At 44.6% G+C, this 13,775-nt stretch overlaps 1 protein-coding gene across 2 annotated transcripts in view; it reads right to left on the bottom strand.

Annotated features, from left to right (window-relative positions):
- The window catches only part of LOC146519199 (constitutive coactivator of PPAR-gamma-like protein 1 homolog), a 31,115-nt gene extending 17,340 nt beyond the window's left edge, over positions 1-13,775 (bottom strand). For both annotated transcript variants that reach the window (XM_085161080.1, XM_085161078.1), the window contains exons 1-10: positions 12,909-13,775; positions 11,547-11,793; positions 11,380-11,462; positions 7,592-7,720; positions 5,830-5,920; positions 5,011-5,099; positions 4,683-4,933; positions 2,625-2,712; positions 2,311-2,532; positions 2,033-2,204 (exon numbers count right to left, since the gene is read on the bottom strand). In XM_085161080.1, the coding sequence (XP_085017206.1) occupies positions 2,033-2,204; positions 2,311-2,532; positions 2,625-2,712; positions 4,683-4,933; positions 5,011-5,099; positions 5,830-5,920; positions 7,592-7,720; positions 11,380-11,462; positions 11,547-11,793; positions 12,909-13,382 (1,846 nt within the window). In that variant the 5' untranslated portion in view covers positions 13,383-13,775. The remainder of the gene's footprint in view (positions 1-2,032; positions 2,205-2,310; positions 2,533-2,624; positions 2,713-4,682; positions 4,934-5,010; positions 5,100-5,829; positions 5,921-7,591; positions 7,721-11,379; positions 11,463-11,546; positions 11,794-12,908) is intronic.

A 13,775-nucleotide genomic window follows, 5' to 3' on the forward strand; every position in this document is an offset into this window, starting at 1 on the left:
CCCGCGTGGCCTGATGTGGATAATTGGACGAGAATGGATGAGCAATACTTATAACAATATAATACTATAATTATGACTTGTACATGCTCTGATATTAACTGCAACATAATGCTAACACAAACAAACCAAGTTTAGTATGTGAAGCTATAGCAAGTACGCACATGTATGGTAGAAAAAACAACATGATGGACAGTGGTCCCTCGCTGTAACGCCGTTCATCTTTCGTGGGCTCACTGTTTCGTGGATTTTCTTTTGTGCAATTTTGCATTTTTTTATTTTTTTCGCATTGTGTTCTGCGTCCTGATTGGCTGTACAGTACAGAATGCGTTCAGCTTGTCAAATTTACATAAATCTTCGATCCTAGCAGTAGCATGTCAACCAAACGTTTTGCACGGTCAAAGGCAGCTGCGGTAGCACCCAGCAGGCACAGGAAGATGCTAACCATCGCACAAAAAGTTGGATTTCTGGACATGCTAAAGGAAGGTGAAGTTACCATAATTTTCAGATTATAAGGCGCATCAAGCGAAACAAAACAGTCAGATAAGTCAAACTTTACTCAGCTCATTCTTCTTGCTTCCTCTACTTCCGTACCATTGATTAGTTTATGTTGAATTCTCTGGCAGCTGCTCTGTTCCCTTGTTCTGGACCTAAAACAGGGTTTGATCTTTGGTTTCATTCTATAATACTGGACTGAGAGTTTAAACAAGAGAGAAACGTGTGAGAATGTTCATGCATGTCTGAGAAAAGTGTATAAAGTGTGTAGTGACGTGTTTTACAGCCTTAAATCATCTATAATAATTGTAAAAAATAAAGCTGGCTACTTCGCAGATTTCACCTATCGCTGGTTATTTTTGGAACATAACTCCTGCATCCTCCGGGTCGGGGATGAGTTCCTGCCCCAAGTGGAGGAGTTCAAGTATCTCGGGGTCTTGTTCGCGAGTGATGGGAGAAGGGAGCCGGAGATCGACAGACGGATTGGTGCTGCAGCTGCAGTGATGTGGACGCTGCACCGGTCCGTCGTGGTGAAGAGGGAGCTGAGTGTAAAAGCGAAGCTCTCAATTTACCGGTCGATCTACGTCCCTACCCTCACCTATGGCCACGAGCTGTGGGTAGTGACCGAAAGAACGAGATCGTAGATACAAGCGGCAGAAATGAGCTTCCTCCGAAGGGTGGCTGGCCTCTCCCTTAGAGATAGGGTGAGAAGTTCGGCCATCCGGGAGGGGCTCAGAGTAGAGCCGCTGCTGCTCCACATTGAAAGGAGCCAGCTGAGGTGGTTCGGGCATCTGACAAGGATGTCCCCTGGGCGCCTCCTGGGTGAGGTGTTCCAGGCATGTCCCACCGGGAGGAGGCCCCGGGGCAGACCCAGGACACGCTGGAGAGATTATATCTCTTGGCTGGCCTGGGAACGCCTTGGTGTTCCCCCAGATAAGCTGGAGGAGGTGGCTGGGGAGAGGGAGGTCTGGGCCTCTTTGCTTAGGCTGCTGCCCCCGCGACCCGGCCTCGGATAAAGGGGATGAAGATGGATGGATGGAACTCCCGCAATAAACGAAGGACCTCTGTAGTGTGGAAAATGAACTTGTAATGAAATTATAAAAGTGTGACAGCTGCTCACCCACTTTGTCACAGAGAACCACAAAATGGTTTGTAGCAACAAACTTAACAAGACACTTGAATCACTTTCATGCAGCTGACGTTGGATATTCTAAACACGCTGACAAAGTAAAAGTGTCTGAAGTTGTTTGGAGCTCAGCTCTCAAGGTCCCAGTGACTATTTTCTAAGGGCCCTGGCTGCTGTGGCCCCAAGTGGGCACACCCGCTTGGGCCTGTGTGGGTTTGCCTTGTGCACACAGCCCCACAGTGAGCCCGCACGGGCATGTTTGTTGGGACATTTCACACCAGCCTCATTATTCGAAACTTGAAACCAGTTGGAAGTGTAGAGCCCTGCTCTCAGTCTTGCTCTAATCTCAAAACCCTCGCCCGTGAGTTTTTACTACAGTGTTAAACACAAAGGAGCTGTTTGATCATAACTCACACTCAGGGAGGCAGTTCTTCCTCATGGCGAGTCTCTCCGCCTTCTTTCTGGCCTCTGACAGGCTGAAGAGCACTCCGTAAACATACTGACGGATCGGTCGAAACAGTTGCACTGCTGAAGGCAGGTCTTTGTTGGCTTCATCTTCAATGGTGACAGACAGCTTAACCTCTCCCTGCAGAGGCACACTGTTAGATCAACACAGGCACTTCACATTCGACCAACATGCAGAGTTTGTATATGAAATACAACACGTCACAGATAAAAGCAGTCGAGATGACCTTAGTGAGGACGTGGTAGACGTAGGGGTACATCAGGCCCTTCTTGTGTCTGTGCTCGGCAACCCGCAGGACCTCGGGGGCCGCGGCAGGGAGAGGTGGGATGGTAATGTCCATATGGTTCCTGGTGGGCATGGAGAGCAGGGAGGGGATTTGTGCATTCAAGCCTTGGAGATCTCCATCCTGTGACCCCAGGTTCACAGCAGAGGTCCCACACAGGTCAGTCTGAGGACACAAGGGGGTGTGAGGATGTTCAATCAAGTCTATTGTCAGATTCCCCATCAACCAATATGTAGTACTGGTCAAGCTAGACTCACTTTCGCCCCTTGACCTCTCTCTGGTGTGGTGGAAGCGTGAGCAGCACGTCCATTTTTGTGCCGTTCTTCAGTGTGCTTGCTCACGTGACTAGAACAGGAAACAGGTTTGTTGCAGTTACAGGTAAGTGTTCAGCAATCAGCCACAAGTCAAATAAACCGGCGTTCACAATGACTAGAATCTTTTTGGTACAACATCATACTAAGAAACCTTTGACCCTTTACTTTGTCATGTGCTACCGGTCTACGCTTCATTTCCAACAAAGCGTAGCGGTTCTTGATCTTGGAACCAGTCCAAGGAGGAAACCTGAGCTGGTGACAAAGTCATGCCAGTCAAAGGCTCAGTGATATGTGCCAAAGGGAGGCTTATGTGTTCTGATCGCATGAAAAAGCTACTGTGTCAAAAACTTGAAATGTGTCTGTTTACTGCAGTTTGTGGCTATTTAAGCACAGAGCAGACAGAGCGCCCAGAGTCCACTGGCAAAAGAAGCCACAATCTGACTGAGTGCCCGAACAATCTGCTCTGGGCTGATGAATAATATTTGTGTTTCTCTGATACAGATGGCAGCAGGATTGTTTATAGGAAGAAAGAGCGAGCCAGCCGAGACCGTCCACCGCTCTGTGGATTACTCTGCTGTTGAATCTTTTGCTTCCATCTATAAAGGTCACAAAACCCAAACATGAGGTCACTCTAACCCTAACTATCCCTGACCTTCCAGCCCACACCCAGACTGGTAGAGCAGGTTCTTCAAAAGCTGCAAACCAACTCTACGCTGGCTCCTGCTGGTGTCTGTCTTAATGTGATATCTGTCACCGATGCATCTTTCTATGCTGCGCTCACGCTGCTGTTCTACTGAATTTCTACATGTTCACATAAAAGAGCCAAAAGCAAATTTACTGTATTTTTAGGCCAGTGTTGGTCAAGTTACTTGAAAAAAGTAATCAGTAACTAATTACTGATTACTTCCCCAAAAAAGTAATCCCGTTACTTTACTGATTACTTATTTTCAAAAGTAATTAATTACTTAGTTACTTAGTTACTTTTTAAAAACACGATTTACAACCTGAATAGGTGATAAAGTGATAGATCTTTCAGCCCAATTCTACTTTTTCTGCATAATCATCATACAAAATGTAATCAAATGGAAAAGTCTCTTTTTAAAACTTGTTTTATTAGTTTTAATCTTTTAACTTTATGCATCAAGCAAAAATTTAATTATATGCAACATTTTCTGACTTGAAGAAATTAGTTTAACATTTAAACCTATTTTCTGCACATTCCAGCACATGAAATAAAATATTTTTTGTGTTTACACTCAGTCTTTCAAATAGATGCAAGTAAAACACAGCAGAAAATAAATAAAGTCAAAGACTAGCGGTCCTGTTGCTCTAGTTTCACCAGTAAAGCAGGAGTGGGGTAGGCGGAGGGTTACCCTGGTGCAGGTGTGCAGCGGTCAGTGGAAGAATCCACGAGTTTCTCTGTGAGTTTCCCATTACCTCGTAGCTACTCGGCGCTTGCTCGGAAGTTTAGGGGTTTTTTTCGCTGTAAAAATACGTTTTCTTCCCACGCACAACGGACACTAATGTTTTTGTCGCTTTTTATGGAATCAAACTCAAAGTAAGGTCAGTACTTCCACGCTTTAAACGCTGCACGCTCATACTCTCTCTGCACTCGATATATGATCCATTGTTGATCTGCACACAGCTGTTGCCACGAACGTCGCACTCGCTTACGTCACTGTCATGAGACATTCTCGCAAAAAATCACGGTTTTAGTAACGCAGCGTTCCTACGGGAAAGTAACGGTAATCTAATTACCGTTTTTGCAAAAGTAATCCCTTACTTTACTCGTTACTTGAAAAAAAGTAATCGGATTACAGTAACGCGTTAGGCCCATCTCTGGTCCTGACTGAATAAAGCACAAACTAACTTTAGCTGATCATGAACAGCATACAGCTACCTTCACCTTTGACCTCTCCCACTGCTGCTGATCTCAGACAGTCAGTGTAGCCGCTGATGAGTCGGCACACCATCAGCGAGGACATGCTGCACTCTACTCACTTGGCAGTTGTGCCAGAGCTCTCGTCGTTCTCTGAGGAAGACGACGTGGAGGAGGCATTGAAGAAAGGAGCCTCTATGTGGTTGGGGCTGCCGGCTCGCCTGGGGTTAATGGGAGAGGATCTCTCATAGAGTGGAGTGTGCCTCCCTTCAGGAGAAATGCTGCTGAAGCTCTTTTGCTCCGGGAGAGCTTTCTCAACCGAGTCCACAGACTGGCTGCCCTCCACCACAGCGTCTGTGTGCGAGTGCTGGACCTGAAGGCAGGGGAGACACAGAAGCATCAGCTGAGGCAGCTGGAGCAGGTTGCTGTAGTACCGGCTGGATTTCTTACCCCGTGTTTGTCAGGCTGTGGCGCCTGTGGAATGGCGAGTAGTTTAGGAGATGGCACTGCGGCTGGCACCCCCGTGTGTTTTGGTCTAACTGTGAAACAAACACAAAACCTCTAGTTCAGATGAAAAGTAACTTCTACACTTACAAACGTAGATATTTTATTCAGCGAGGCTCTGTGCTTCATCACATTCACACTGAAATTTGATAGTGGTTACTATGTGCCAAAGAACCGTGTAGGAGCAGTGCTTCATTTGAAGAGCTTCAAATAGAACCGAACACAGAGCCAAAGAAAATGCACCTGAGCAGGTGGACTGCAGGAGAAGCTCTTTCACTGTTAAAATGATCAAATGTAGTCCAGTGAGTTTTTTACATCTATCTGAATATGAGTAACAGACTGTATAAAAAGATGGAAAACACTCCTTTACATTTGTTCAGTGCGTTTGACCTGCTGCTTCAGTCAGCAGTGAAATGTCCAATCAACTCAGTTTAGTTTGATGTTTTTTACCTCTAAACTTTGAACACTTTGTGTTAAACTCCCCATAAATAACATTTACAGTTACTGTACATCCCCCTCACAGCAGCGAGTCTCCGAACAGACAGAACTTTTAAGCCCCTAAAAGTAGTTTAATGGAAACTTTAAAAAAAGCATCATCTCCGACACAATTTTGATGTAAACTCAAGTTAAAGCAGAAACTCTGCACGTTAATATCATAAATGATATATTAAAGTGTTGAATCTCAGCGCCGCGTCTCGACGGATCAGTGCTGTCGACCCGAACTCCAGAGTTTTCAGTTTATGGTGAGATGAGGCGAAAACCCACCCAACTGTAGAGGTAAATGTTGGGGCTGGTTGGCCACTGAGTAGTACTCCACTGCCTTCTTGAAGCGGAAGATTTTGTCATCAGTGCAAGACTAAAAGAAAAAAATGAGAGAACAGAGTATTTCTTTGTCTAAAATAAAAAAATCTCCAAATTCTTTATTCCTCTTATCCTGATTTTGACCACTTTCTACTAAAACATGCAGTAAAAATAATATACATAGCTTAGGTAACTCAAATGGAATCAATCACTGCACGCTCAATAATGTGTTTAGACCACTTCATCATCTTCCCATTTTCTGAGCATCCCGCTGGATCCTCTGCGACTACATATTTATCACCACAGCTGAGATCTAATAATAATAATAATGGATTGCATTTATATAGCGCTTTTCGGGACCCCTCAAAGCGCTATACAATACCACTATTCATTCACTCTCACATTCACACACTGGTGGAGGCAGCTACAGTTGTAGCCACAGCTGCCCTGACAGAAGCGAGGCTGCCATATCGCACCATCTGCCTTTCTGGCCAACACCAGTAGGCGGTAGGTGAAGTGTCTTGCCCAAGGACACAACAACCGAGACTGTTCGAGCCGGGGCTCGAACCGGCAACCTTCCGATTACAAGACGAACTCCCAACTCTTGAACCACGATCGCCCCATAGATCTCACTCTGATCACTTATGTGTCGGTGTCACCAAAATAAAGGAGTAAAGGACAGAAACTGGCCATACAACTAGATTTAATACAGAACTGAAGCCATAATGAAGAGAAACCACCTGTCAGAACCTGTTTCATAATCAATTTTCCCAAAGCTTTCTATTGTTTGTGGTGTAGTGTATGCTAAAGGAGGCACGCGCATGCAGTCTAACTGCACATCTGGCAGATCAACAGATTTTATTTAGAGCACGGAAGTTCTGCATCTTTAATCAACAGGACTACATCTGAAAACTGTCACATGATCATTTTAGCTGGCTCTCGCTCCATGACCCGTTCACGGCTGTTTTTTCTTGCTCAGTCAATTCAAAGTCACAAAGAATCACTTTAACATGATGTGAACTTTTATTAAAGAATGATCAGGATCAACTGTGACACAGAGACTGTGACTGCCTGAAAATCAAAGGGATTTTTAGCTCACTGACGGGATTAAATGTCGTCACTTCACAATAAATCGAATCTGTTTCACTAGAGTGTCGCGTTTCATAACCACATATAAGCAAAACTTGATAAACACAGGTTCAGTCCCACATGCTTTCAAATTAGTGTTTGTGGAGCAGTTTCACTGATCCATCATCGATTGGTAGAAAACAGAAGAATGATATTTCTGCCTGGTTTGAGGTTAATGTGACTGCACTGGGAGAACCGCTCATTTATCTCATCTATATCATTTCTTTCCCCCGAGCACTGGCTGTGTATGAAGAAGGGCGAACTACATGAGGACGAATTTTAAACATATGAAACTGCCACTGCTACCCTCCAGCTTCCAATCAGATACACCTACGGTATGAATGTCAAAATCCTACGTTATTGCATTCACAAGATTTTCAGAAAAGGTGAGTAACAGAACTATAGCTCTGAGGTGAAAATAAGTCAAATGCGTTGTCAAGCATAATGTTTTAGCTGGTCCAACCACTTACTGTAAAGCTAAATCATTTATCATATGAATTTGTAAATACTCACTGTTAGCATTACCAAGGGTAGAGGGGATGACAGGGTGGAGCAAAACATTCAAACTTTGTTCAAAGGGCTTTTGGAAAGTTCATACCTGTGAATTCTTGAAGATGTCCTTGCCAATGGTCTCCAGGTCAGTGATGTCGGGGATGCTGCGGACATAGTCGGCCACGGCCTTGATTACGACATCACAGGGAGGAAGCACGAGCTGATGGGCACGCACCTGTGACAGACAGATTGTCCTGAACGCAGCCAAAGCTTATATAACCCTTCACGGTTACGAATCAATAAGCACAAATGATTTAAGTCAAAAGTAAAAGTGTCTTCTTCCTCTGTAAGTAAAGTACATCTGAGAAGGATTCAGGCTCAGCAGTGTCTGCTGGTTTGTGAACATGTTCAGATGTGTCTAGGGCTGCCACGATTAGTCGACTAGTCACGATTACGTCGACTATTAAAATCATCGACGACTGATTTAATAGTCGACGCGTCGTTTGAAGCTTTGTAAGATCCCAAAAGACGCAGGAATAAGTAGTAGGATTTAAGAGTGTAATAACGGACTGAAACAGAAGATGGCAGCACTGCATGTACAAGGATGCCAGCTGCCGTTAAACCCCGAAGAAGAAGAAGCTGTGTCCCAGAATTCATAGCGCAGCCCAGCTCAGTTTACAACAATGGCGCCAGCTAGTTAGTTTTAATGTTACTCTTATTATTCTTTCTGGGTCACAAAATAAACGTTTAACGTGCTTTCAGGCGAGAATGTAGCTGTGTAAACCTCAAATATCTCCTCAGTTTATCAAGACGCCACATATTTTCAAAAGCGCTCCGACGTTTTCGGAGACGTCTGTTACCCACTAGCTCGATAGCTAGCCGGGGGCTAGGCTCACTAGAGCAGTGAGAACACCGGACTCCCGGTGGCAAATCGTTTTCAAATCCACCGCCGTCTTTCGCTACTCAGGTTAAACATGATATATAAGTCACTTAGATAACTTAAAAATGTTATTGTTTGGCTTTTTTTAGTATTTTATTTGTTCCTGAGTAAATCGCTTTTACTGAGATTAAAGTTATAGTTTTTACACAGCTGAATAAACGTCAAGCAGACAGCTGATTATCAGAAGTGTGAGATGCTCGAGAATTTACTCCGGTGTCCTGTTATATTTTAGATAGCAAGGAGTTTATTAAACTTCACCGAAACAATCTGCAAATTTCATTAAAATTTAATAAACTATCATCTTGTCTTTATTTTTAGTTAGCACATACCTTAAACACTTAAAGCTGTAAGCTAATGATAGTTATATAAGAGCAGATGCTGCTGGTGCAATAAGCTGTATGTTTTACGTCCAATGGATGATGATCTGATTAGTCGACTAATCACAAAAATAATCGGTGACTAGTCGACTATCAAAATAATCGTTTGTGGCAGCCCTACATGTGTCTGCAGTATGTCCACATCAAACTGAAATGTTGACTACTGTAACACTCGTGTACAAAAAGCTTAGATTGTGCTTTATGTGGGGAATCATTCCACCGTAACAGTGTCAAGTGAACTTTATTCATTAGACTCTCTGGTGCCACGACAATGAACTCACTTAAGTTGGAATTAATGAAAGTGAGGCTGCTTACATTTATGTGTCAAACAAAGAGGAGAACTTTGCATGTCATCTTTTATCATGTGCACATCCATACACGTCCAAGTGAACTCGCCCATCCGCAGCACCACAAACAGAATCTGAATCTTGTGCTGTCAACTTGAGAGCATTTTGACAGCTTCATTACTATATGAAAGAGAAGACTGTTATTTTGAGCAAAGAGGTTTTGTCCGTGTCAAACTGTGCATGGACTGAAGATTTCCAATCCTGCAAAACATGGCTCTGAAACACTCTGTGGGATCTGGACGGTCACACAGACGCCATCAGAATCAATACAACAAGCTTTGTGACAGAACAGATATAAAACTCATGAAGCACATGCCTGTTTGAATGTGAATGCTCTGGATATTTCTACACAGCACTGTGGTTCCTGTGACTTTCATGGACCCGGGTATGCAGATTATGAGGTTTATCCGAGCTCATATACGCGAAACGCTGTTTACACGGAAAACAGATGTCTGGGTTCTGCATGTGTACATAATAAATACTAGTATCCTGGTAACTGTGTGATGTTAGTTTAGGCAGGTGTGATATGTCGAGAAACACAAACAAATAGGTAGATGTACCTATAACTATTACCTGAGTGCAGCTGCTGATACTTGCTGGTACTAATACCAGGATAGCATCATAAAAGGGAGCCTAAGTGCGCTTTTCCTTATGACAGCAGTGATGTTAAACACGGCGAGTAGCTGTGGCTCAGAGCGGGTTGATCACTGGCTCCTCCAGTCCACGAGTTGAACAGTCCTTGGGCAAGATGGTGAACCCAGAATTGCCTCTGGTGTGAGTGTAAGTGCTAGATAAAAACACTGCATGAATGCGTGTCTGACTGGGTTCATTTGACTTGTAGTAGAAGTTTTAGTTAATTTATATTAAACATAAAGGTCAGCGTATGTACAATAATCTGAGAGCCAAACGCTCAAATTAAAGCCGACTTACAGGGACGGAGATTGGACCTGGAGTCCTGTTACCAAATCCAGGTTTAACAAAACCAAAAAAGAACGATTAAAGTTTTTAAATAATCTGATCATGTTTACATGTGCTAACGAAACAACTACATACTTCAAAAACTTTATTATAACCAGGACACGAGTCCATGCAAACACAACTAGAATAGCCTTTATAGAATAGAATAGAATAGAATAGAATAGAATAGAATAGAATAGCCTTTATTGTCATTGTACAAAGTACAATGAAATTGGAGTGCCACTCCCTTGGTGCAATAAAATGCAATAATAAATATAAATGTAAAATATAAAAAGTACAATAAAACAACCGAAGTACTCAGACAATAATAAGTACGATATATACAGGATAGCAGCATAATATAATGATAGTATGAATAGCAGCATAATATAGTGACAATGGCAAGTATGGTATAGTTAAGCAGGCTCAATTGTTTTGTGCTTATTTACTACGGTGATAGCTCTGGGAAAGAAGCTATCCCTGAATCTGTTTGTCCTGGTTTTATGTGACCTGTACCGTCAGCCTGACGGTAATAGTTCAAACAGTTGATTACTGGGGTGAGAGTAGTCCTTAATGATATTGCCAGCTCTGCTGAGGTATCGGGAGTTTGCAATGGCCTCCAGACTGGGCAGAGAGCAGCCAGTGATCTTCTGGGCTGTGTTGATGACCCTCTGCAGTCCTTTCCTGTCTGCAACTGAGCACCCTGCATACCATGTTGTTATGCCGTACGTTAGGATGCTCTCTATGGTGGCTCTATAGAATGTCACCAGCAGCCTCTCCTCCAGGTTGTTCCTCCTGAGCACTCTCAAAAAATGGAGACGCTGCTGGGCCTTTTTTACCACCGCCGTGTTATTTGCAGTCTAGGAGAGATCATCAGAGATCTGCACGCCCAGAAACCTCATGGAGTGTACCCTCTACACTACTACTCTACTGGTCTGAAGTGGGGGTGCGCTCAAATGGGTGGTGTCACATAGACGCGAATACCAATAAAGACGAACTAATAACTGGTGATTAAAATTTGGGTCCAGTTGCCTAGGTAACGCCTCTATTTTCTACCAGGTCATATGTCAATCAATGAGATCCTGCGCTGTTGCTGGTAGCTACTTCAGTCTAGGCGTCGCTGGCGCTTGCTACCATATCTTTGAATGCAAAACGTGCACTTTTCCTTCCCATCAGTCAAGGATGTGCACTGCACGAGCAAACAAATGACCAGTAACCATAATATTTAAGCACAAGGCCGACAACTCTCGCAGCTCTCAGAGAAAGTCCTTACCTTCAAAGATGCTAAGGGATGCTCTGGACCCAGTAAGCTCCAGTGAAAGGCAGCCAAGTCTTCATCAGGCAGTAAGTGATTCCCTGTTAAAAAGAAAACGTGTATCAGTCAGCCTCACCGGGGCAAACGCTCCCACCAACATTACTTGCTCAAACTACAACACTAACCTAAAAGCGATGCAAAAATGACAAAACGATTGGGGCTGAGATCGAGCTGCCGTGCCACTTCGTGCATCAGGTACTGGCTGGTGGTGAGGTTTTTGCCGTTGCGGCTCAATTTGAGGATGTGGGCGTTGAAGTAGTATGGGATATTGCTCAGGGCGTAATCCGAGTCGTAAGCCACCAGACCATGGAAGCCACTCTTCCTGCATAAGGCTATCACTTCCAGGTGGTGGTCCTCCACACTCTGGACAACCTGAGGAGAGCCACAGACAGGAATTGAGCTAACGCCTCAAAACAAACCTCCTTACAGACGCCAGTGTGCTAAAGCACTCAAAGAATATGCACAGGAAGAAAACTACAATCGAGGAGCACATTCGTGTGAGCTGCTTGGTGAGTCTGCTCATAAGTTTTCACACTGGAGTTCCTCATTCCTAGTTAGTTTTTATTATTTCACTGTTATCATCCTGTAGGCAGACCAAAAATTACAATACGAAACACAACTTGATTACTTTTTGTCATGTTACAGCCTTATAATAAACGTGTACCGTGTCTGTATTCACTGTTACAGCAGAATCACTGTAACCACAACACTTTCACGTTCACTTTGCTGCCTGCTTTGTGGTCACGCTTGAACAGGCTACTAAAAGAAAGATCCATATTGTCAACACATCACTTAGTGCAATGATTAAATAAGCTATCATTGCTCTGAAGAGCCAGAAAACATGTTTCTGACCTCAACGACCTACAGGTCTGTGCCTCAGGTAAAATTAGGGCTTTATTTTTGGTGTGTGTGTTAAAAAGAACACACACTACAAGTCTTAAATGTAAGTGTGAAGTTGTGGCGTACTGCATTAATTTACCAGATTCCAACAAATCGAGCAGCTGTGACAGGAATCACAGCTGAGGTGGAGGCAGAGACACTGTCACAACTTTCTACTTCATCTCATCAGCTCATCGTTTTATTAACTGAGCCGAATGTATCTTTACAGTTAGTAGTTTTTGTTTTAAGATTATTTAAACCTCAGCCATGAAGTGACGTTCTTCCAGTGAAACAGGGACTTGTTTGTTTATGCCAAACCTGTCTGGACATCTTTTTGTTCACTCTGTTTACTTCTGTCAGAGGACAAACAGTGATCGCTGACAGAGCGGGGCAGCATCTGAACTGGGACTCAGACCAGCAACCTGTTGGATACCAGTCAACCACCGCAGTTGCCCACTTGCACAGCAGGTTAGAACGTGTCTAAGTGTGGGAACAGCATCGTATCGTGGGTCAGGATGCTGTGGTGACATGGTGGGCAGCTAGCAGGCTAACTCGGGCTGTGTCCACAGCTCAACAGGCAGACACTGCCGGGCCGAGTTTCCACTCACCCCGACGCGGAACTTGAGGAGAGCAAGTCGGATGCAGTGGGCCATACACACGGGAGGCAGGAACCAGACTTTGGGCGGTGGGGTGCCTTTATTCTGGACGTGGCTGATGATCTGCTGAGCGGTCTGCCTCTCGTTCACCTGCCGCTTGACCCACTCGTGAAGACGGCCTTTCTCCAGGGCGCCATTGAAGCACACCAGGAGCTCAATGTTCCCGTTGAAGCAGGCCTGGGAGAGGGCGGCCAAGTAGCCCAGCATGTGGTTCCACTGGCCCCCGCAGACCCAGTCGGTGTAGAAGCCCCCGTAGAGTCGATGGAGGCAGTTCTCGGCGTCCACCAGCAACCTAAGCGGACTCTGAGGGGGTTTCTGCCGGCCACCTCCAACCAAACTCCCCCGGGCCAACCTCTGGAGGTCCACCGGCACCACAGCGTTGGGACAGTGCTTCTCAATATACTCCAGGAAACCTTGCACACCCATGTCGAGCTTCTCTTAGAAAAGACGGAAACTTAAAAGTGACGGTAAAGAAAGCTGACTATCATAGGAAAATAAACCGGGGGAGGTTGCAGTGCGCCTCTCCCCCAGTGTGACTGACTGCTAGCTGTAGATATTACCGGAGTTGCTGTAATTACAAATGAAATCAAACACGCCTGCTATTTAAATGTGTCCGCTTTCCGGTGAGTTGTTGTTGTTGTTTGTTGTGTTTATTAATTTGGTTCATGGCTTCAAGATGCCATGTGTCGCTTCACGGAGCCATGACTGCGATCCTTAGTCTGTACCGGAGGAGAGCGAGAGGGAAAGCACGTGACGATATGACGCACAGGTACGTAGGCTCGAGAGGCCCACGTGAGAAGCAAGAGAGTACACTGTCGG

The sequence above is a fragment of the Neolamprologus multifasciatus genome, chromosome 5 (assembly GCF_963576455.1).
Source record: "Neolamprologus multifasciatus chromosome 5, fNeoMul1.2, whole genome shotgun sequence".
NCBI lineage: Eukaryota > Metazoa > Chordata > Actinopteri > Cichliformes > Cichlidae > Neolamprologus > Neolamprologus multifasciatus.